The sequence below is a fragment of the Peromyscus maniculatus genome, chromosome 7 (assembly GCF_049852395.1).
Source record: "Peromyscus maniculatus bairdii isolate BWxNUB_F1_BW_parent chromosome 7, HU_Pman_BW_mat_3.1, whole genome shotgun sequence".
Lineage (NCBI taxonomy): Eukaryota > Metazoa > Chordata > Mammalia > Rodentia > Cricetidae > Peromyscus > Peromyscus maniculatus.
The window spans coordinates 10,904,190-10,928,920 of NC_134858.1; the positions used below are offsets into that span (position 1 = coordinate 10,904,190).

Here is a 24,731-nt window from a genome sequence, read left to right on the forward strand (position 1 = left end):
GACCCAGGCTCAGGGTGACCTTGAACACAAAACCATGTTCTGGGTTGGCATACCTCAATTAACAGAAGCTAAAAAGCAAGGTTAGTTCATTTAGAGACTTTCCCAAAAGGATGGGCATTGATGGAGCTGTGCCTGTGCTGAAGGATTTTGGTTTGGTTTAGTTTTTTTTTTTTTTTTCTTGTTTGTTTGTCTGTCTTTGTTTTTTAGACAGGGTTTTTCTGTAGATTCAGAGCCTGTCTTGGACCTCAGTCTGTAGACAAGGCTGGCCTATAACTCACAGAGATCTGCCTACCTCTGCCTCTCAAGTGCTTGTATTAAAGGCATGCACCATCACCACTTGGCTCCTGTGCTGAGTTTTACAGTCTTTATAGCACCTCCATCATGGAGTTAGTCTTGCTAAGGTCTGAGGCCTGTTTTCCACTTACCCTTTCCGAGAAGTCAGGTTAGGTTTCCTCTCTGCTCTTCTCTAGTGAGGTTAGGTTTTCTGACAATTGCATTTGAAATCTTAATTTGTCATTTGTATTGTTTTTCTTAGATTTTAATTGATGAAGTTTCTTGAATTGGATGACTAAACATTTTATTTCCCATGTATTCAGGACAACGTTGAGGACAATGTGGATCCAAGAACAACCTTGAGTCCCTGATTATCTCGGCACCAACTTCCAATTGCTAGGGTCAAGGTGAGTGTCACCAAGACTCACTTACTGTAAAACCCAGTTTTCTCCACCTGAATTCAAAATGGTTGTGTCTCTTTACCAGTGTTTTGATTTGAACTTGAATTTTGCCTAGCTCAGTCATTTTTCTATCCACTTATTTTCTGTTATTCTTGATTTCTATTAGGTTTGGGGTTGTTCCTCCTGAAGAGATCTCAGCTTCCCCTGCCTTCCAGGCCACCGGGACAGACCTCTAGGTGACAGGCCTGGACCAAGGCCCCCTGGGCAGCTGGCTGAGGTAGGCCTGGGCTGGCCTCTCTCTCCACAGAGACTCTCTCTCCAGGGAGCAGAGTCCCTGGGAAGTCAAGGCAGCAGGCTCTCTCTTCTCTTACTCTCTCTTGGCTTTTGTTTGGAGTGTGGAGAGGAGAAGGAAGGGTCTGGCTCTATTGACCAGCATCTGCTCAGACTTGTGATTCTCCTGAGAGTCATATTTAATGTTTAAAGTGTGATCCTGACGAACGGGAAACTGAAGAACTAGGAAAAAAAAGAGAAGAAGGAAGAAAGGAAAGACAGAGCTTCTGCACAGAAGAGAGAGTGAAGGAAAAAGACACTGCAGGAAGACAGGGAAAAGAGAAGAAAAGGCACGGAGACAGACAGAAAGATCCCTCTTGCAAAGCTCAAGGTCCCAGAGCAGCGGTAGCCATGGCATCTGAGCACTGTGGCCCCCAGAGCCCAGGGAGTGCCATCATGACCTTCCGCCCAACCATGAGAGAATTTTCAGATTTCAACAAGTACATTGCCTACATGGAGTCCCAAGGGGCACACCGAGCTGGACTGGCCAAGGTCATCCCACCCAAGGAGTGGAGAGCCAGGCAGTCCTATGAGGACGTCAGTGACATCCTAATAAGCAGTCCCCTGCAGCAAGTGGTGTCTGGCCAGGCAGGTGTGTTCACTCAATTCCATAAGAAGAAGAAAGCCATGACGGTGGGACAATACCGTGAGCTGGCCAACAGTAAGAAATACCAGACCCCGCCACACCTGAGTTTTGAAGATTTGGAGAGAAAATACTGGAAAAGTCGATTCTTTGGGTCACCGATCTATGGTGCAGATGTCAACGGCTCCCTGTTTGATGAGAACACTCAGTATTGGAACGTGGCACAGCTGGGGAGCATTTTGGACCTCTTGAAGCAGGAATGCGGCATTGTGATTGAGGGTGTCAACACGCCCTACCTGTACTTTGGCATGTGGAAGGCCACCTTCGCGTGGCACACCGAGGACATGGACCTGTACAGCATCAACTACCTGCACTTTGGGCAGCCCAAGACGTGGTATGCGGTGCCCCCCGAGCATGGCCGACGCCTGGAGCACCTGGCCAGGCAGCTGTTCCCGGGCAGTTCCCAGGGCTGCCAGGCCTTCCTGAGGCACAAGGTGGCACTCATCTCACCCACTGTACTCAAGGAGAATGGCATCCCCTTTGGCCGCATGACCCAGGAGGCTGGGGAGTTCATGGTCACCTTTCCCTATGGCTACCACGCTGGCTTCAACCATGGCTTCAACTGTGCAGAGGCCATCAATTTTGCGACCCAGAGGTGGATCGACTATGGCAAGGTGGCTTCTCAGTGTAGCTGTGGGGAGGCCAGGGTGAGCTTCTCCATGGACGCCTTTGTTCGGCTCCTGCAGCCTGAGCGATGTGAGCCGTTGAAGCCCCAGGGGCATGGATCTGTGGACTACCCAGAGGTCACCTCGCACCCCAGTCAGGGGACATTCACTTTGACTCAGAGGCATCCGTGTGCGGGACCCCTCAGGTGTCTGGTAAGCAGAGCCCTCAACAGCTGCCCTTACGCTAAGGTGGGCTCTGAGTCCCAGCGCCTTTCAGCATCCAAGCTCTTGGCTCCTCAATTCACCGTGCCGGTGAGAAGATTCTCCAAGCAAGCTTCGCAGGCCTCCCTGGTCTCCATGGATACTGCTGATGCCAGAGCCCCGGACTTTTCACAACATTCACAACAGGCCGATAGAGTCTTGGATAGGAGCCCCCAAATCTCCCTGCCACTCAAGGAGACGGACTTGAACTCAACAGACACAGGTTCGCCTCCTGCCCCTTAGACCTTTTGGCCACCAGTGGACATTCCTAGTCATCTGAATCAACGGCTGCCTGCTATGTGGACAACTGAAACTGTACTTTGGGTCCTGGATTCAAGTCACCTTTTAATTTGCACATGGTCTCACCCTCAGAATTGATGCAAAGGATGGATCTACAGTGGGTTGTGCAACTGCAGGAAGAGAATGGATGCTCCATTTGACTGTGGTGCCAGTGATGGGGCTTTTGGAGTTTAGGTGGGTTCCGACAATGGGACTCCTGGATGGAGTCCGGGAAGTGGTGGCTTCTGCCTTTAATCCCAGCAGTCAGGATGGAGTCTTCATGTGGTTGTAGAGGTAGGCCACACACCTGCTCTGACGGGAAGCAGCCAGCAGACATCATCACAGCTTCTAGGCTGGAAAGCCACAAGGCCATGGAACCACCTTAGAATGTCCTGCCACACCTATTCTGGGTCAGAGATCAACTCAATAAAAGGAAATGGCACAGTTCTGAGGAGTCTCCATCCTTCCTCCTTCTCTGACAGCTGAGCCTTCATGCGACCATCGACTTGAACCTCCCACTAGTAGGATGCCACAGGGAGAGAAAGCAGGTCTTGGGGCACTCAGCATGGTTCCGAACATGCATGCACCTGTGACCTACTCGCATGGTACAATCTTCAGAGCACCACGGCCGTCATCTGCATCAGCACATCTGGAAGGACCTGCTCATGCCCATGAGTGCCCTGACTGACTTTCTGGACAAGAAGCAGGGAGGCGGGAGAGACAGGTGTAGGCTCATCCCTCCTGTATTTCCTCAGCATTGCCTTGTACTTCTGCCCTAATTGTCTCACGGTCTCAGGTGGTGCTACAGAGGCCACAGTGTGGACCAATAACAGGACCCGGTGGGGACTCCACACACTGGCTATGAGTAATCTGTTTTCCATGCTAGGATGAAATGGCTTTTTCCTGTCAGTTACTCCTCACCCATGCTCTGTAAGCAGGCCCAATAAAGATGTTATTAGTTCTCCTAACTGAAGTGTGGTAGGATACTTTGGTTTGTGTCTGGGGTGCTATAAAGGAGGGTAGAGGTATATGTCTCCCCAAGACAGGAATTCTACCTTCGACTGGATGCCGCCACATACACTTCTTCCCTGTCCCCTCACCACACCCATGGCCCCTCAAAGCTAACTAAGAACACATAACAGCCTCACAACAGACAGACACAGAGGGACATACAGGTCTGTGGTCTTGCTGAACAATGCTTTGTTTGGTGGCTACACTACCACCTCAGACCAGGATACAGACAAGAAAAGGAGCAATGTCCTCAAATCTTGCCTAACTATACAATGATAATTATTTAACCAGAATCCACCACAAAACAAATATGAAGACGTCTTTTTGCCAGGTGGTTGTGGCTCACTCCTTTAGTCTAGTGAGTACTAGGCCTGCCTGGTCTACACAGTGAGTTCCAGAACAGCCAGGAACTGTTCACAGAACCACTAAGAACATTTTAGGGCCGGGAAGTGGTGGCTTCTGCCTTTAATCCCAGCAGTCAGGAAGGAGGCAGCAGTGGGCGGCTCTCTGAGTTCGAGGCCAGCGTGGTCTACAGGGTGAGTTCCAGGACTTCGGGGGGCTACACACATAAACCTTGTCTTGAAATATAGGGGGAAAAAACGTCATTTCATGGCCATAGGACATTCTGAGACTTTCACCAGTATTGAAGTAAAAACATTTTCATGGCATAGAACTGGTACTGAGCACAGTTTTGGCCTCGATGAAACAAACGAAGGAAAACATTAAGGAATACACAAACCCTGAGCCAGCAGGGTTTGGTGTCACACACCTTTAATCCCAACATTTGGAGGGCAGAGATTGAGGCAGGATGATCTCTGTGAGTTCCAGGCCTACCTGGTCTATAAAAATGAGTTTCCAAACACCTGTGTGGTTGGGAAAAAACAAACAAACAAACAAACAAACAACAAAACACCTCAGAAATGAAAGGAGACAAAGAGTTAAATCACATCATTGATAGCAGTCTCTGTTCCATTGTTCCTGGCTAACCACTCAGCTATTGGCACCAAATGGGCCTCTAATCCTCATTTGGAGTGGATTAATGTCGGAGCCATGCATCCTAAACTACATGGAGAATTATACATTAGTTTAGCACAATTAATGGTGCTTGGGACCAACTACACCTCTTGAGAGCACAGTGAGTCCATGACTTGATTCATTCACTTAATCTAGTGGGGAATATGACAGGCCCCAGTCCTTAGCACACCTGACTCCATGATGGAAGCACCAGTCAGGGTGGAGACAGCACCACCTATCCAAATGAAAACAAAGACCTAATCCACCACAATCCGTAGTTCTGGGAGAGGCTCAAAATACACTAACCTTGCAATTTGGTTTCTGTAGTTATGATCGGGTAACTGCACTCTTTTTAAGGCCTTTTTTTTTTTGTGTGATTTTTGAGAAGGAGTTTTTCTCTGTTATTTATTTTGGTGCCTGTCCTGAGTCTCCCTCTGTAGACCAGGCTGGCCTGGAACTCACAGAGGTCTACCTGGCTCTGCCTCCCGAGCACTGGGATTAATGGCATGTGCCACCAACTGCCAGCATGACTGTTCTTTGATCTTAAACTAATTTACACTTTCTGCTGTGTTCAAGATATCTGGATTCATTAAAATAGTTTCCAGTATTCCATTTACTGTGGTCTTGTTTCTGATTGTTTCAAAACAAAATGGGTAATCATTGGTTTTCCAATTTGGGAGGATATCCACCAGAGAAGACTGCTGGGACATGGGATTAAGGCAACAGAAAGTCTTTATTGGCCAGCCAGGAACTGCACTGGGTGTTCAGCATCCCAGTACAGTCACCAGCCTTCCTCAGGGTCAGCTTTTAAGCTCAAAGACAGTGTTCTTGCTTGACATGCTTCAGTTAACAAGAGCGTTTGGGCTGTGGTGGGCCACGGCTTTAATCCCAGCAGTCAGGAGGCAGATGTGGGCAGATCTCTGAGTACGAGGCCAGCAAGGTCTACAGGGTGAGTTCCAGGACTTCCTGGTTCACACAGATAAACCTTGTCTTGAAAAATCAGGAAAAAAAAATGTCATTTCACAGCCATACAACATTCTGAGACTTTCATCAGTATTGAAGTACAAACATTTTAAATGTCATAGAACTGATATTAAGCACAGTTTTGGCCTCCATGAAACTAATAAAGGATAACATTAAGAATGGCTGAGCCAGCAGGGTTTGGTGTCACACACCTTTAATCCCAACACTTGGAGGGCAGAGATTGAGGTAGGAGGATCTCTGTGAGTTCCAGGCCTACCTGGTCAATAAAAATGAGTTTCCAAACACCTGGGTGGGAAAAGAAAAACACACACCTCAAAAAGAAAAGGAGATAAAGATTAAATCCCATCATTGATAGTAGTATCTGTTCTCTTGTTCCTGGCTAACCACTCAGTTATTGGCATCAACTGGGTTCTAATCCTCATTTTGATCTACAGAGAGAGTTCCAGCACAGAGAAACCCTGTCTTGATCAGTTTAAGGTCTTTCTTGGTTCCATATTGAATTCACACTTAGCATTGTTACATGAGAACTGTCTAGTCGTTCAACTTGAAGAACTAGGTGAACTGGTATCAAGGTAAAATTCAAAAAACCAAACATAAAGGAGTAAAATGAAACCACATTTTATTGATCACAACAGAACCCTACCAGAAATAGGGACAAGCAGGGACAGGAAAACTCTTCCTTAGGAAAGATCTTAGAAGTGAAAGTCACAGTTAGGGCAAGAGCCTGTATATACATCAAAGTCCAGACAGCTCCAATGTATAAACATCTCTGTAGATTTAGGACAGACTTATCAACCACTAGTAATTCTCCAGAAGTACAAATGTGCAAAACTGACCTAGTATAGAAACCAAGTGGTCTACTCATATGAATTACTTTATCTTTTTTGGTTTTTGTTGTTGTTGTTGTTGTAGTTTTTGTTTGTTTTGTAGGTTTGGGTGGTTTTTTTGTTTTGTTTTGTTTTGTTTTCATTTTTGAGACAGGGTGTTTCTGTATAAAATCCCTGGCTGACCTGGAACTCACTTTTTCGACCAGGCTGGCCTCGAACTCACAGAGATTCTCCTGCCTCATTCTCTGCCTTCCAAGTGTTGGGATTAAAGGTGTGTACCACCAAACACTGCTGGCTCAGCCATTCTTAATGTTATCCTTCGTTTGTTTCATTGAGGCCAAAACTGTGCTCAGTACCAAATCCATGACATTTAAAATGTTTGTACTTCAATACTGATGAAAGTTTCAGAATGTTGGCTATGAAATTATATATATATATATATATATATATATATATATATATATATATATATATATATATATATTTGCCCCTGGTTTTTCAAGACAAGGTTAATCTGTTTGACCCCGGAATTCCTGGAACTCACCCTGTAGACCATGCTGGCCTTGAACTCAGAGATCTGCCTGCATCTGCCTCCCAATTATGGGACTAAAGGCATAAGCCACAACCATCTGGCAAAAAGACATCTTCATATTTGTTTTGTGGTGGATTCAGGTTGAATAATTATCCTTGTATAGTTAGCCAAGATTTGAGGACACTGCTTATTTTCCTGTCTGTATCTGATGTCAGGTGCTTATATAACCACCAAACTAAGAATTGTCCAGCAAGACCATAGACCTGCTTGTGTCTCTCTGTGGTGAAATTCTGTCATGCGTTCTTAAAATATTCTCTCTCTCTCTCTCTCTCTCTCTCTCTCTCTCTCTCTCTCTCTCTCTCTCTCTCTCTCTCTCTCTCTCTCTCTCTCTCTCTGTTTTTTGAGACAGGGTTTCTCTGTAGCTTTGGTGCCTGTCGTGGATCTTGCTCTGTAGACCAGGTTGGCCCGGAACTCACAGAGATCCGCCCTCCTCTGCCTCTGGAGAGCTGGGATTAAAGGCGTGAGCCACCACTTCCTGGCCCTAAAATTCTTAGTGGTTCTATAAACACTTGGCATATAGCATATTGCTGTGATGTATAACATTCTTTTTTGTAGTGTATTTCTGGTTTGCCTTTTCTCGAATTGGGATTGTTTCATTTCCAGTGAAGTTGGGCGTGGCTAACGGAGGGGTGGGGCCAGTGGTGGGCGTGACTAAAGTGGGTGGGCGGGCACTGATGACAGTATTCACCTTTGCGGGTATAAAAGACCAAGAGCTGAGGCTCCAGGACCACAGGGAGTGAAAGTCTCACAGGAGAAAGCTTCTCTGGTGCTGCCCTGTCTTCAGCCAGGTCTCCATGCTGTTGGAGTAAGGTCAGTTATCTGGAACTCTCTTCAACATCTTTTGGGTGTTTGTCCTGAGAAAATGACGAGTATCATTGACCAGATCGGCTGGTCAAGCTCCAGCTTTAGGGTGTCAGATTTATCTGTGTTTCATTTGTGTTCAGTCCTGTTGGCATTTAAGTATGATTATTGTGGGGCAACATTTATCCTGGCGATCCCCAGTCACAATGACTTTTGTCACTCGAGGGGTTGACTTTCCAGTTAGTTCTTATCCCTATGTAATATGGGTGGTCCAGGGCATGTGAGCACGGCCGTGCATCCTGGCCCATTTCTGGCTGGGAATGATTGATATTGTCCCCAGGGTCCTCCCCTGTGGTATAGAGTCTGATTCCCTAGGTGTTCCCTATTTCCCAAAGGACAGAATCTTGCTTACAGAATTTCCAGATTTTTAATTTTTAAATTTTATGGCCACTGGATTTCATTTTCCTATTGTGTATCTTTTGGGGAAGGGGCTAGTTTGTTTCCTTTTGTGGGTGGAGGTGTGGGACCCCTCCAAAGTGTTACCCAGTGATTTGATCAAGGGAACCCTGGGGACCTGAAACATCTCAAGTTGCATGGACCCAGGCTCAGGGTGACCTTGAACACAAAACCATGTTCTGGGTTGGCATACCTCAATTAACAGAAGCTAAAAAGCAAGGTTAGTTCATTTAGAGACTTTCCCAAAAGGATGGGCATTGATGGAGCTGTGCCTGTGCTGAAGGATTTTGGTTTGGTTTAGTTTTTTTTTTTTTCTTGTTTGTTTGTCTGTCTTTGTTTTTTAGACAGGGTTTTTCTGTAGATTCAGAGCCTGTCTTGGACCTCAGTCTGTAGACAAGGCTGGCCTATAACTCACAGAGATCTGCCTACCTCTGCCTCTCAAGTGCTTGTATTAAAGGCATGCACCATCACCACTTGGCTTCTGTGCTGAGTTTTACAGTCTTTATAGCACCTCCATCATGGAGTTAGTCTTGCTAAGGTCTGAGGCCTGTTTTCCACTTACCCTTTCCGAGAAGTCAGGTTAGGTTTCCTCTCTGCTCTTCTCTAGTGAGGTTAGGTTTTCTGACAATTGCATTTGAAATCTTAATTTGTCATTTGTATTGTTTTTCTTAGATTTTAATTGATGAAGTTTCTTGAATTGGATGACTAAACATTTTATTTCCCATGTATTCAGGACAACGTTGAGGACAATGTGGATCCAAGAACAACCTTGAGTCCCTGATTATCTCGGCACCAACTTCCAATTGCTAGGGTCAAGGTGAGTGTCACCAAGACTCACTTACTGTAAAACCCAGTTTTCTCCACCTGAATTCAAAATGGTTGTGTCTCTTTACCAGTGTTTTGATTTGAACTTGAATTTTGCCTAGCTCAGTCATTTTTCTATCCACTTATTTTCTGTTATTGTTGATTTCTATTAGGTTTGGGGTTGTTCCTCCTGAAGAGATCTCAGCTTCCCCTGCCTTCCAGGCCACCGGGACAGACCTCTAGGTGACAGGCCTGGACGAAGGCCCCCTGGGCAGCTGGCTGAGGTAGGCCTGGGCTGGCCTCTCTCTCCACAGAGACTCTCTCTCCAGGGAGCAGAGTCCCTGGGAAGTCAAGGCAGCAGGCTCTCTCTTCTCTTACTCTCTCTTGGCTTTTGTTTGGAGTGTGGAGAGGAGAAGGAAGGGTCTGGCTCTATTGACCAGCATCTGCTCAGACTTGTGATTCTCCTGAGAGTCATATTTAATGTTTAAAGTGTGATCCTGACGAACGGGAAACTGAAGAACTAGGAAAAAAAAGAGAAGAAGGAAGAAAGGAAAGACAGAGCTTCTGCACAGAAGAGAGAGTGAAGGAAAAAGACACTGCAGGAAGACAGGGAAAAGAGAAGAAAAGGCACGGAGACAGACAGAAAGATCCCTCTTGCAAAGCTCAAGGTCCCAGAGCAGCGGTAGCCATGGCATCTGAGCACTGTGGCCCCCAGAGCCCAGGGAGTGCCATCATGACCTTCCGCCCAACCATGAGAGAATTTTCAGATTTCAGCAAGTACATTGCCTACATGGAGTCCCAAGGGGCACACCGAGCTGGACTGGCCAAGGTCATCCCACCCAAGGAGTGGAGAGCCAGGCAGTCCTATGAGGACGTCAGTGACATCCTAATAAGCAGTCCCCTGCAGCAAGTGGTGTCTGGCCAGGCAGGTGTGTTCACTCAATTCCATAAGAAGAAGAAAGCCATGACGGTGGGACAATACCGTGAGCTGGCCAACAGTAAGAAATACCAGACCCCGCCACACCTGAGTTTTGAAGATTTGGAGAGAAAATACTGGAAAAGTCGATTCTTTGGGTCACCGATCTATGGTGCAGATGTCAACGGCTCCCTGTTTGATGAGAACACTCAGTATTGGAACGTGGCACAGCTGGGGAGCATTTTGGACCTCTTGAAGCAGGAATGCGGCATTGTGATTGAGGGTGTCAACACGCCCTACCTGTACTTTGGCATGTGGAAGGCCACCTTCGCGTGGCACACCGAGGACATGGACCTGTACAGCATCAACTACCTGCACTTTGGGCAGCCCAAGACGTGGTATGCGGTGCCCCCCGAGCATGGCCGACGCCTGGAGCACCTGGCCAGGCAGCTGTTCCCGGGCAGTTCCCAGGGCTGCCAGGCCTTCCTGAGGCACAAGGTGGCACTCATCTCACCCACTGTACTCAAGGAGAATGGCATCCCCTTTGGCCGCATGACCCAGGAGGCTGGGGAGTTCATGGTCACCTTTCCCTATGGCTACCACGCTGGCTTCAACCATGGCTTCAACTGTGCAGAGGCCATCAATTTTGCGACCCAGAGGTGGATCGACTATGGCAAGGTGGCTTCTCAGTGTAGCTGTGGGGAGGCCAGGGTGAGCTTCTCCATGGACGCCTTTGTTCGGCTCCTGCAGCCTGAGCGATGTGAGCCGTTGAAGCCCCAGGGGCATGGATCTGTGGACTACCCAGAGGTCACCTCGCACCCCAGTCAGGGGACATTCACTTTGACTCAGAGGCATCCGTGTGCGGGACCCCTCAGGTGTCTGGTAAGCAGAGCCCTCAACAGCTGCCCTTACGCTAAGGTGGGCTCTGAGTCCCAGCGCCTTTCAGCATCCAAGCTCTTGGCTCCTCAATTCACCGTGCCGGTGAGAAGATTCTCCAAGCAAGCTTCGCAGGCCTCCCTGGTCTCCATGGATACTGCTGATGCCAGAGCCCCGGACTTTTCACAACATTCACAACAGGCCGATAGAGTCTTGGATAGGAGCCCCCAAATCTCCCTGCCACTCAAGGAGACGGACTTGAACTCAACAGACACAGGTTCGCCTCCTGCCCCTTAGACCTTTTGGCCACCAGTGGACATTCCTAGTCATCTGAATCAACGGCTGCCTGCTATGTGGACAACTGAAACTGTACTTTGGGTCCTGGATTCAAGTCACCTTTTAATTTGCACATGGTCTCACCCTCAGAATTGATGCAAAGGATGGATCTACAGTGGGTTGTGCAACTGCAGGAAGAGAATGGATGCTCCATTTGACTGTGGTGCCAGTGATGGGGCTTTTGGAGTTTAGGTGGGTTCCGACAATGGGACTCCTGGATGGAGTCCGGGAAGTGGTGGCTTCTGCCTTTAATCCCAGCAGTCAGGATGGAGTCTTCATGTGGTTGTAGAGGTAGGCCACACACCTGCTCTGACGGGAAGCAGCCAGCAGACATCATCACAGCTTCTAGGCTGGAAAGCCACAAGGCCATGGAACCACCTTAGAATGTCCTGCCACACCTATTCTGGGTCAGAGATCAACTCAATAAAAGGAAATGGCACAGTTCTGAGGAGTCTCCATCCTTCCTCCTTCTCTGACAGCTGAGCCTTCATGCGACCATCGACTTGAACCTCCCACTAGTAGGATGCCACAGGGAGAGAAAGCAGGTCTTGGGGCACTCAGCATGGTTCCGAACATGCATGCACCTGTGACCTACTCGCATGGTACAATCTTCAGAGCACCACGGCCGTCATCTGCATCAGCACATCTGGAAGGACCTGCTCATGCCCATGAGTGCCCTGACTGACTTTCTGGACAAGAAGCAGGGAGGCGGGAGAGACAGGTGTAGGCTCATCCCTCCTGTATTTCCTCAGCATTGCCTTGTACTTCTGCCCTAATTGTCTCACGGTCTCAGGTGGTGCTACAGAGGCCACAGTGTGGACCAATAACAGGACCCGGTGGGGACTCCACACACTGGCTATGAGTAATCTGTTTTCCATGCTAGGATGAAATGGCTTTTTCCTGTCAGTTACTCCTCACCCATGCTCTGTAAGCAGGCCCAATAAAGATGTTATTAGTTCTCCTAACTGAAGTGTGGTAGGATACTTTGGTTTGTGTCTGGGGTGCTATAAAGGAAGGTAGAGGTATATGTCTCCCCAAGACAGGAATTCTACCTTCGACTGGATGCCGCCACATACACTTCTTCCCTGTCCCCTCACCACACCCATGGCCCCTCAAAGCTAACTAAGAACACATAACAGCCTCACAACAGACAGACACAGAGGGACATACAGGTCTGTGGTCTTGCTGAACAATGCTTTGTTTGGTGGCTACACTACCACCTCAGACCAGGATACAGACAAGAAAAGGAGCAATGTCCTCAAATCTTGCCTAACTATACAATGATAATTATTTAACCAGAATCCACCACAAAACAAATATGAAGACGTCTTTTTGCCAGGTGGTTGTGGCTCACTCCTTTAGTCTAGTGAGTACTAGGCCTGCCTGGTCTACACAGTGAGTTCCAGAACAGCCAGGAACTGTTCACAGAACCACTAAGAACATTTTAGGGCCGGGAAGTGGTGGCTTCTGCCTTTAATCCCAGCAGTCAGGAAGGAGGCAGCAGTGGGCGGCTCTCTGAGTTCGAGGCCAGCGTGGTCTACAGGGTGAGTTCCAGGACTTCGGGGGGCTACACACATAAACCTTGTCTTGAAATGCAGGGGGAAAAAACATCATTTCATGGCTGTAGGACATTCTGAGACTTTCACCAGTATTGAAGTAAAAACATTTTCATGGCATAGAACTGGTACTGAGCACAGTTTTGGCCTCGATGAAACAAACAAAGGAAAACATTAAGGAATACACAAACCCTGAGCCAGCAGGGTTTGGTGTCACACACCTTTAATCCCAACATTTGGAGGGCAGAGATTGAGGCAGGATGATCTCTGTGAGTTCCAGGCCTTCCTGGTCTATTAAAATGAGTTTCCAAACACCTGTGTGGTTGGGAAAAAACAAACAAACAAACAAAGAACAAAACACCTTAGAAATGAAAGGAGACAAAGAGTTAAATCACATCATTGATAGCAGTCTCTGTTCCATTGTTCCTGGCTAACCACTCAGCTATTGGCACCAAATGGGCCTCTAATCCTCATTTGGAGTGGATTAATGTCGGAGCCATGCATCCTAAACTACATGGAGAATTATACATTAGTTTAGCACAATTAATGGTGCTTGGGACCAACTACACCTCTTGAGAGCACAGTGAGTCCATGACTTGACTCATTCACTTAATCTAGTGGGGAATATGACAGGCCCCAGTCCTTAGCACACCTGACTCCATGATGGAAGCACCAGTCAGGGTGGAGACAGCACCACCTATCCAAATGAAAACAAAGACCTAATCCACCACAATCCGTAGTTCTGGGAGAGGCTCAAAATACACTAACCTTGCAATTTGGTTTCTGTAGTTATGATCGGGTAACTGCACTCTTTTTAAGGCCTTTTTTTTTTTTGTGATTTTTGAGAAGGAGTTTTTCTCTGTTATTTATTTTGGTGCCTGTCCTGAGTCTCCCTCTGTAGACCAGGCTGGCCTGGAACTCACAGAGGTCTACCTGGCTCTGCCTCCCGAGCACTGGGATTAATGGCATGTGCCACCAACTGCCAGCATGACTGTTCTTTGATCTTAAACTAATTTACACTTTCTGCTGTGTTCAAGATATCTGGATTCATTAAAATAGTTTCCAGTATTCCATTTACTGTGGTCTTGTTTCTGATTGTTTCAAAACAAAATGGGTAATCATTGGTTTTCGAATTTGGGAGGATATCCACCAGAGAAGACTGCTGGGACATGGGATTAAGGCAACAGAAAGTCTTTATTGGCCAGCCAGGAACTGCACTGGGTGTTCAGCATCCCAGTACAGTCACCAGCCTTCCTCAGGGTCAGCTTTTAAGCTCAAAGACAGTGTTCTTGCTTGACATGCTTCAGTTAACAAGAGCGTTTGGGCAGTGGTGGGCCACGGCTTTAATCCCAGCAGTCAGGAGGCAGATGTGGGCAGATCTCTGAGTACGAGGCCAGCAAGGTCTACAGGGTGAGTTCCAGGACTTCCTGGTTCACAAAGATAAACCTTGTCTTGAAAAATCAGGAAAAAAAAATGTCATTTCACAGCCATACAACATTCTGAGACTTTCATCAGTATTGAAGTACAAACATTTTAAATGTCATAGAACTGATATTAAGCACAGTTTTGGCCTCCATGAAACTAATAAAGGATAACATTAAGAATGGCTGAGCCAGCAGGGTTTGGTGTCACACACCTTTAATCCCAACACTTGGAGGGCAGAGATTGAGGTAGGAGGATCTCTGTGAGTTCCAGGCCTACCTGGTCAATAAAAATGAGTTTCCAAACACCTGGGTGGGAAAAGAAAAACACACACCTCAAAAAGAAAAGGAGATAAAGATTAAATCCCATCATTGATAGTAGTATCTGTTCTCTTGTTCCTGGCTAACCACTCAGTTATTGGCATCAACTGGGTTCTAATCCTCATTTTGATCTACAGAGAGAGTTCCAGCACAGAGAAACCCTGTCTTGATCAGTTTAAGGTCTTTCTTGGTTCCATATTGAATTCACACTTAGCATTGTTACATGAGAACTGTCTAGTCGTTCAACTTGAAGAACTAGGTGAACTGGTATCAAGGTAAAATTCAAAAAACCAAACATAAAGGAGTAAAATGAAACCACATTTTATTGATCACAACAGAACCCTACCAGAAATAGGGACAAGCAGGGACAGGAAAACTCTTCCTTAGGAAAGATCTTAGGAGTGAAAGTCACAGTTAGGGCAAGAGCCTGTATATACATCAAAGTCCAGACAGCTCCAATGTATAAACATCTCTGTAGATTTAGGACAGACTTATCAACCACTAGTAATTCTCCAGAAGTACAAATGTGCAAAACTGACCTAGTATAGAAACCAAGTGGTCTACTCATATGAATTACTTTATCTTTTTTGGTTTTTGTTGTTGTTGTTGTTGTAGTTTTTGTTTGTTTTGTAGGTTTGGGTGGTTTTTTTGTTTTGTTTTGTTTTGTTTTCATTTTTGAGACAGGGTGTTTCTGTATAAAATCCCTGGCTGACCTGGAACTCACTTTTTCGACCAGGCTGGCCTCGAACTCACAGAGATTCTCCTGCCTCATTCTCTGCCTTCCAAGTGTTGGGATTAAAGGTGTGTACCACCAAACACTGCTGGCTCAGCCATTCTTAATGTTATCCTTCGTTTGTTTCATTGAGGCCAAAACTGTGCTCAGTACCAAATCCATGACATTTAAAATGTTTGTACTTCAATACTGATGAAAGTTTCAGAATGTTGGCTATGAAATTATATATATATATATATATATATATATATATATATATATATATATTTGCCCCTGGTTTTTCAAGACAAGGTTAATCTGTTTGACCCCGGAATTCCTGGAACTCACCCTGTAGACCATGCTGGCCTTGAACTCAGAGATCTGCCTGCATCTGCCTCCCAATTATGGGACTAAAGGCATAAGCCACAACCATCTGGCAAAAAGACATCTTCATATTTGTTTTGTGGTGGATTCAGGTTAAATAATTATCCTTGTATAGTTAGCCAAGATTTGAGGACACTGCTTATTTTCCTGTCTGTATCTGATGTCAGGTGCTTATATAACCACCAAACTAAGAATTGTCCAGCAAGACCATAGACCTGCTTGTGTCTCTCTGTGGTGAAATTCTGTCATGCGTTCTTAAAATATTCTCTCTCTCTCTCTCTCTCTCTCTCTCTCTCTCTGTTTTTTGAGACAGGGTTTCTCTGTAGCTTTGGTGCCTGTCGTGGATCTTGCTCTGTAGACCAGGTTGGCCCGGAACTCACAGAGATCCGCCCTCCTCTGCCTCTGGAGAGCTGGGATTAAAGGCGTGAGCCACCACTTCCTGGCCCTAAAATTCTTAGTGGTTCTATAAACACTTGGCATATAGCATATTGCTGTGATGTATAACATTCTTTTTTGTAGTGTATTTCTGGTTTGCCTTTTCTCGAATTGGGATTGTTTCATTTCCAGTGAAGTTGGGCGTGGCTAACGGAGGGGTGGGGCCAGTGGTGGGCGTGACTAAAGTGGGTGGGCGGGCACTGATGACAGTATTCACCTTTGCGGGTATAAAAGACCAAGAGCTGAGGCTCCAGGACCACAGGGAGTGAAAGTCTCACAGGAGAAAGCTTCTCTGGTGCTGCCCTGTCTTCAGCCAGGTCTCCATGCTGTTGGAGTAAGGTCAGTTATCTGGAACTCTCTTCAACATCTTTTGGGTGTTTGTCCTGAGAAAATGACGAGTATCATTGACCAGATCGGCTGGTCAAGCTCCAGCTTTAGGGTGTCAGATTTATCTGTGTTTCATTTGTGTTCAGTCCTGTTGGCATTTAAGTATGATTATTGTGGGGCAACATTTATCCTGGCGATCCCCAGTCACAATGAGTTCTGTCACTCGAGGGGTTGACTTTCCAGTTAGTTCTTATCCCTATGTAATATGGGTGGTCCAGGGCATGTGAGCACGGCCGTGCATCCTGGCCCATTTCTGGCTGGGAATGATTGATTTGTCCCCAGGGTCCTCCCCTGTGGTATAGAGTCTGATTCCCTAGGTGTTCCCTATTTCCCAAAGGACAGAATCTTGCTTACAGAAATTCCAGATTTTTAATTTTTAAATTTTATGGCCACTGGATTTCATTTTCCTATTGTGTATCTTTTGGGGAAAGAGCTAGTTTGTTTACTTTTGTGGGTGGAGGTGTGGGACCCCTCCAAAGTGTTACCCAGTGATTTGATCAAGGGAACCCTGGGGACCTGAAACATCTCAAGTTGCATGGACCCAGGCTCAGGGTGACCTTGAACACAAAACCATGTTCTGGGTTGGCATACCTCAATTAACAGAAGCTAAAAAGCAAGGTTAGTTCATTTAGAGACTTTCCCAAAAGGATGGGCATTGATGGAGCTGTGCCTGTGCTGAAGGATTTTGGTTTGGTTTAGTTTTTTTTTTTTTCTTGTTTGTTTGTCTGTCTTTGTTTTTTAGACAGGGTTTTTCTGTAGATTCAGAGCCTGTCTTGGACCTCAGTCTGTAGACAAGGCTGGCCTATAACTCACAGAGATCTGCCTACCTCTGCCTCTCAAGTGCTTGTATTAAAGGCATGCACCATCACCACTTGGCTTCTGTGCTGAGTTTTACAGTCTTTATAGCACCTCCATCATGGAGTTAGTCTTGCTAAGGTCTGACGCCTGTTTTCCACTTACCCTTTCCGAGAAGTCAGGTTAGGTTTCCTCTCTGCTCTTCTCTAGTGAGGTTAGGTTTTCTGACAATTGCATTTGAAATCTTAATTTGTCATTTGTATTGTTTTTCTTAGATTTTAATTGATGAAGTTTCTTGAATTGGATGACTAAACATTTTATTTCCCATGTATTCAGGACAACGTTGAGGACAATGTGGATCCAAGAACAACCTTGAGTCCCTGATTATCTCGGCACCAACTTCCAATTGCTAGGGTCAAGGTGAGTGTCACCAAGACTCACTTACTGTAAAACCCAGTTTTCTCCACCTGAATTCAAAATGGTTGTGTCTCTTTACCAGTGTTTTGATTTGAACTTGAATTTTGCCTAGCTCAGTCATTTTTCTATCCACTTATTTTCTGTTATTCTTGATTTCTATTAGGTTTGGGGTTGTTCCTCCTGAAGAGATCTCAGCTTCCCCTGCCTTCCAGGCCACCGGGACAGACCTCTAGGTGACAGGCCTGGACCAAGGCCCCCTGGGCAGCTGGCTGAGGTAGGCCTGGGCTGGCCTCTCTCTCCACAGAGACTCTCTCTCCAGGGAGCAGAGTCCCTGGGAAGTCAAGGCAGCAGGCTCTCTCTTCTCTTACTCTCTCTTGGCTTTTGTTTGGAGTGTGGAGAGGAGAAGGAAGGGTCTGGCTCTATTGACCAGCATCTGCTCAGACTTGTGATTCTCCTGAGAGTCATATTTAATGTTTAAAGTGTGATCCTGACGAACGGGAAACTGAAGAACTAGGAAAAAAAAGAGAAGAAGGAAGAAAGGAAAGACAGAGCTTCTGCACAGAAGAGAGAGTGAAGGAAAAAGACACTGCAGGAAGACAGGGAAAAGAGAAGAAAAGGCACGGAGACAGACAGAAAGATCCCTCTTGCAAAGCTCAAGGTCCCAGAGCAGCGGTAGCCATGGCATCTGAGCACTGTGGCCCCCAGAGCCCAGGGAGTGCCATCATGACCTTCCGCCCAACCATGAGAGAATTTTCAGATTTCAGCAAGTACATTGCCTACATGGAGTCCCAAGGGGCACACCGAGCTGGACTGGCCAAGGTCATCCCACCCAAGGAGTGGAGAGCCAGGCAGTCCTATGAGGACGTCAGTGACATCCTAATAAGCAGTCCCCTGCAGCAGGTGGTGTCTGGCCAGGCAGGTGTGTTCACTCAATTCCATAAGAAGAAGAAAGCCATGACGGTGGGACAATACCGTGAGCTGGCCAACAGTAAGAAATACCAGACCCCGCCACACCTGAGTTTTGAAGATTTGGAGAGAAAATACTGGAAAAGTCGATTCTTTGGGTCACCGATCTATGGTGCAGATGTCAACGGCTCCCTGTTTGATGAGAACACTCAGTATTGGAACGTGGCACAGCTGGGGAGCATTTTGGACCTCTTGAAGCAGGAATGCGGCATTGTGATTGAGGGTGTCAACACGCCCTACCTGTACTTTGGCATGTGGAAGGCCACCTTCGCGTGGCACACCGAGGACATGGACCTGTACAGCATCAACTACCTGCACTTTGGGCAGCCCAAGACGTGGTATGCGGTGCCCCCCGAGCATGGCCGACGCCTGGAGCACCTGGCCAGGCAGCTGTTCCCGGGCAGTTCCCAGGGCTGCCAGGCCTTCCTGAGGCACAAGGTGGCACTCATCTCACCCACTGTACTCAAGGAGAATGGCATCCCCTTTGGCCGCATGACCCAGGAGGCTGGGGAGTTCATGGTCACCTTTCCCTATGGCTACCACGCTGGCTTCAACCATGGCTTCAACTGTGCAGAGGCCATCAATTTTGCGACCCAGAGGTGGATCGACTATGGCAAGGTGGCTTCTCAGTGTAGCTGTGGGGAGGCCAGGGTGAGCTTCTCCATGGACGCCTTTGTTCGGCTCCTGCAGCCTGAGCGATGTGAGCCGTTGAAGCCCCAGGGGCATGGATCTGTGGACTACCCAGAGGTCACCTCGCACCCCAGTCAGGGGACATTCACTTTGACTCAGAGGCATCCGTGTGCGGGACCCCTCAGGTGTCTGGTAAGCAGAGCCCTCAACAGCTGCCCTTACGCTAAGGTGGGCTCTGAGTCCCAGCGCCTTTCAGCATCCAAGCTCTTGGCTCCTCAATTCACCGTGCCGGTGAGAAGATTCTCCAAGCAAGCTTCGCAGGCCTCCCTGGTCTCCATGGATACTGCTGATGCCAGAGCCCCGGACTTTTCACAACATTCACAACAGGCCGATAGAGTCTTGGATAGGAGCCCCCAAATCTCCCTGCCACTCAAGGAGACGGACTTGAACTCAACAGACACAGGTTCGCCTCCTGCCCCTTAGACCTTTTGGCCACCAGTGGACATTCCTAGTCATCTGAATCAACGGCTGCCTGCTATGTGGACAACTGAAACTGTACTTTGGGTCCTGGATTCAAGTCACCTTTTAATTTGCACATGGTCTCACCCTCAGAATTGATGCAAAGGATGGATCTACAGTGGGTTGTGCAACTGCAGGAAGAGAATGGATGCTCCATTTGACTGTGGTGCCAGTGATGGGGCTTTTGGAGTTTAGGTGGGTTCCGACAATGGGACTCCTGGATGGAGTCCGGGAAGTGGTGGCTTCTGCCTTTAATCCCAGCAGTCAGGATGGAGTCTTCATGTGGTTGTAGAGGTAGGCCACACACCTGCTCTGACGGGAAGCAGCCAGCAGACATCATCACAGCTTCTAGGCTGGAAAGCCACAAGGCCATGGAACCACCTTAGAATGTCCTGCCACACCTATTCTGGGTCAGAGATCAACTCAATAAAAGGAAATGGCACAGTTCTGAGGAGTCTCCATCCTTCCTCCTTCTCTGACAGCTGAGCCTTCATGCGACCATCGACTTGAACCTCCCACTAGTAGGATGCCACAGGGAGAGAAAGCAGGTCTTGGGGCACTCAGCATGGTTCCGAACATGCATGCACCTGTGACCTACTCGCATGGTACAATCTTCAGAGCACCACGGCCGTCATCTGCATCAGCACATCTGGAAGGACCTGCTCATGCCCATGAGTGCCCTGACTGACTTTCTGGACAAGAAGCAGGGAGGCGGGAGAGACAGGTGTAGGCTCATCCCTCCTGTATTTCCTCAGCATTGCCTTGTACTTCTGCCCTAATTGTCTCACGGTCTCAGGTGGTGCTACAGAGGCCACAGTGTGGACCAATAACAGGACCCGGTGGGGACTCCACACACTGGCTATGAGTAATCTGTTTTCCATGCTAGGATGAAATGGCTTTTTCCTGTCAGTTACTCCTCACCCATGCTCTGTAAGCAGGCCCAATAAAGATGTTATTAGTTCTCCTAACTGAAGTGTGGTAGGATACTTTGGTTTGTGTCTGGGGTGCTATAAAGGAAGGTAGAGGTATATGTCTCCCCAAGACAGGAATTCTACCTTCGACTGGATGCCGCCACATACACTTCTTCCCTGTCCCCTCACCACACCCATGGCCCCTCAAAGCTAACTAAGAACACATAACAGCCTCACAACAGACAGACACAGAGGGACATACAGGTCTGTGGTCTTGCTGAACAATGCTTTGTTTGGTGGCTACACTACCACCTCAGACCAGGATACAGACAAGAAAAGGAGCAATGTCCTCAAATCTTGCCTAACTATACAATGATAATTATTTAACCAGAATCCACCACAAAACAAATATGAAGACGTCTTTTTGCCAGGTGGTTGTGGCTCACTCCTTTAGTCTAGTGAGTACTAGGCCTGCCTGGTCTACACAGTGAGTTCCAGAACAGCCAGGAACTGTTCACAGAACCACTAAGAACATTTTAGGGCCGGGAAGTGGTGGCTTCTGCCTTTAATCCCAGCAGTCAGGAAGGAGGCAGCAGTGGGCGGCTCTCTGAGTTCGAGGCCAGCGTGGTCTACAGGGTGAGTTCCAGGACTTCGGGGGGCTACACACATAAACCTTGTCTTGAAATGCAGGGGGAAAAAACATCATTTCATGGCTGTAGGACATTCTGAGACTTTCACCAGTATTGAAGTAAAAACATTTTCATGGCATAGAACTGGTACTGAGCACAGTTTTGGCCTCGATGAAACAAACAAAGGAAAACATTAAGGAATACACAAACCCTGAGCCAGCAGGGTTTGGTGTCACACACCTTTAATCCCAACATTTGGAGGGCAGAGATTGAGGCAGGATGATCTCTGTGAGTTCCAGGCCTTCCTGGTCTATTAAAATGAGTTTCCAAACACCTGTGTGGTTGGGAAAAAACAAACAAACAAACAAAGAACAAAACACCTTAGAAATGAAAGGAGACAAAGAGTTAAATCACATCATTGATAGCAGTCTCTGTTCCATTGTTCCTGGCTAACCACTCAGCTATTGGCACCAAATGGGCCTCTAATCCTCATTTGGAGTGGATTAATGTCGGAGCCATGCATCCTAAACTACATGGAGAATTATACATTAGTTTAGCACAATTAATGGTGCTTGGGACCAACTACACCTCTTGAGAGCACAGTGAGTCCATGACTTGACTCATTCACTTAATCTAGTGGGGAATATGACAGGCCCCAGTCCTTAGCACACCTGACTCCATGATGGAAGCACCAGTCAGGGTGGAGACAGCACCACCTATCCAAATGAAAACAAAGACCTAATCCACCACAATCCGTAGTTCTGGGAGAGGCTCAAAATACACTAACCTTGCAATTTGGTTTCTGTAGTTATGATCGGGTAACTGCACTCTTTTTAAGGCCTTTTTTTTTTTTGTGATTTTTGAGAAGGAGTTTTTCTCTGTTATTTATTTTGGTGCCTGTCCTGAGTCTCCCTCTGTAGACCAGGCTGGCCTGGAACTCACAGAGGTCTACCTGGCTCTGCCTCCCGAGCACTGGGATTAATGGCATGTGCCACCAACTGCCAGCATGACTGTTCTTTGATCTTAAACTAATTTACACTTTCTGCTGTGTTCAAGATATCTGGATTCATTAAAATAGTTTCCAGTATTCCATTTACTGTGGTCTTGTTTCTGATTGTTTCAAAACAAAATGGGTAATCATTGGTTTTCCAATTTGGGAGGATATCCACCAGAGAAGACTGCTGGGACATGGGATTAAGGCAACAGAAAGTCTTTATTGGCCAGCCAGGAACTGCACTGGGTGTTCAGCATCCCAGTACAGTCACCAGCCTTCCTCAGGGTCAGCTTTTAAGCTCAAAGACAGTGTTCTTGCTTGACATGCTTCAGTTAACAAGAGCGTTTGGGCAGTGGTGGGCCACGGCTTTAATCCCAGCAGTCAGGAGGCAGATGTGGGCAGATCTCTGAGTACGAGGCCAGCAAGGTCTACAGGGTGAGTTCCAGGACTTCCTGGTTCACAAAGATAAACCTTGTCTTGAAAAATCAGGAAAAAAAAATGTCATTTCACAGCCATACAACATTCTGAGACTTTCATCAGTATTGAAGTACAAACATTTTAAATGTCATAGAACTGATATTAAGCACAGTTTTGGCCTCCATGAAACTAATAAAGGATAACATTAAGAATGGCTGAGCCAGCAGGGTTTGGTGTCACACACCTTTAATCCCAACACTTGGAGGGCAGAGATTGAGGTAGGAGGATCTCTGTGAGTTCCAGGCCTACCTGGTCAATAAAAATGAGTTTCCAAACACCTGGGTGGGAAAAGAAAAACACACACCTCAAAAAGAAAAGGAGATAAAGATTAAATCCCATCATTGATAGTAGTATCTGTTCTCTTGTTCCTGGCTAACCACTCAGTTATTGGCATCAACTGGGTTCTAATCCTCATTTTGATCTACAGAGAGAGTTCCAGCACAGAGAAACCCTGTCTTGATCAGTTTAAGGTCTTTCTTGGTTCCATATTGAATTCACACTTAGCATTGTTACATGAGAACTGTCTAGTCGTTCAACTTGAAGAACTAGGTGAACTGGTATCAAGGTAAAATTCAAAAAACCAAACATAAAGGAGTAAAATGAAACCACATTTTATTGATCACAACAGAACCCTACCAGAAATAGGGACAAGCAGGGACAGGAAAACTCTTCCTTAGGAAAGATCTTAGGAGTGAAAGTCACAGTTAGGGCAAGAGCCTGTATATACATCAAAGTCCAGACAGCTCCAATGTATAAACATCTCTGTAGATTTAGGACAGACTTATCAACCACTAGTAATTCTCCAGAAGTACAAATGTGCAAAACTGACCTAGTATAGAAACCAAGTGGTCTACTCATATGAATTACTTTATCTTTTTTGGTTTTTGTTGTTGTTGTTGTTGTAGTTTTTGTTTGTTTTGTAGGTTTGGGTGGTTTTTTTGTTTTGTTTTGTTTTGTTTTCATTTTTGAGACAGGGTGTTTCTGTATAAAATCCCTGGCTGACCTGGAACTCACTTTTTCGACCAGGCTGGCCTCGAACTCACAGAGATTCTCCTGCCTCATTCTCTGCCTTCCAAGTGTTGGGATTAAAGGTGTGTACCACCAAACACTGCTGGCTCAGCCATTCTTAATGTTATCCTTCGTTTGTTTCATTGAGGCCAAAACTGTGCTCAGTACCAAATCCATGACATTTAAAATGTTTGTACTTCAATACTGATGAAAGTTTCAGAATGTTGGCTATGAAATTATATATATATATATATATATATATATATATATATATATATATATATATATATATATATTTGCCCCTGGTTTTTCAAGACAAGGTTAATCTGTTTGACCCCGGAATTCCTGGAACTCACCCTGTAGACCATGCTGGCCTTGAACTCAGAGATCTGCCTGCATCTGCCTCCCAATTATGGGACTAAAGGCATAAGCCACAACCATCTGGCAAAAAGACATCTTCATATTTGTTTTGTGGTGGATTCAGGTTAAATAATTATCCTTGTATAGTTAGCCAAGATTTGAGGACACTGCTTATTTTCCTGTCTGTATCTGATGTCAGGTGCTTATATAACCACCAAACTAAGAATTGTCCAGCAAGACCATAGACCTGCTTGTGTCTCTCTGTGGTGAAATTCTGTCATGCGTTCTTAAAATATTCTCTCTCTCTCTCTCTCTCTCTCTCTCTCTGTTTTTTGAGACAGGGTTTCTCTGTAGCTTTGGTGCCTGTCGTGGATCTTGCTCTGTAGACCAGGTTGGCCCG

General features: G+C 46.5%; 3 protein-coding genes across 3 annotated transcripts; all 3 read left to right on the forward strand.

Moving 5' to 3' along the window:
- The first annotated feature begins 211 nt into the window (after nt 1-211).
- Nucleotides 212-3,760, forward strand: LOC143274180 (lysine-specific demethylase 4D-like). The gene has a single exon (XM_076575670.1). The coding sequence runs from the start codon at nt 1,356-1,358 to the stop codon at nt 2,754-2,756; it is 1,401 nt and encodes a 466-aa protein (XP_076431785.1). The 5' UTR covers nt 212-1,355; the 3' UTR covers nt 2,757-3,760.
- Nucleotides 3,761-9,466: 5,706 nt separating this feature from the next.
- LOC143274167 (lysine-specific demethylase 4D-like) lies at nt 9,467-11,370 on the forward strand. The gene has a single exon (XM_076575602.1). It carries the CDS (start codon nt 9,970-9,972, stop codon nt 11,368-11,370), a length of 1,401 nt encoding a protein of 466 aa, XP_076431717.1. The 5' UTR covers nt 9,467-9,969.
- Nucleotides 11,371-17,221: 5,851 nt separating this feature from the next.
- LOC143274181 (lysine-specific demethylase 4D-like) lies at nt 17,222-20,920 on the forward strand. The gene has a single exon (XM_076575671.1). The coding sequence runs from the start codon at nt 18,516-18,518 to the stop codon at nt 19,914-19,916; it is 1,401 nt and encodes a 466-aa protein (XP_076431786.1). The 5' UTR covers nt 17,222-18,515; the 3' UTR covers nt 19,917-20,920.
- Nucleotides 20,921-24,731: the final 3,811 nt, after the last annotated feature.

Bases quoted from the DNA above. Each gene is read 5' to 3' on its own strand.
- LOC143274180 (XM_076575670.1), top strand. From the start codon at position 1,356: ATGGCATCTGAGCACTGTGGCCCCCAGAGCCCAGGGAGTGCCATCATG.
- LOC143274167 (XM_076575602.1), top strand. From the start codon at position 9,970: ATGGCATCTGAGCACTGTGGCCCCCAGAGCCCAGGGAGTGCCATCATG.
- LOC143274181 (XM_076575671.1), top strand. From the start codon at position 18,516: ATGGCATCTGAGCACTGTGGCCCCCAGAGCCCAGGGAGTGCCATCATG.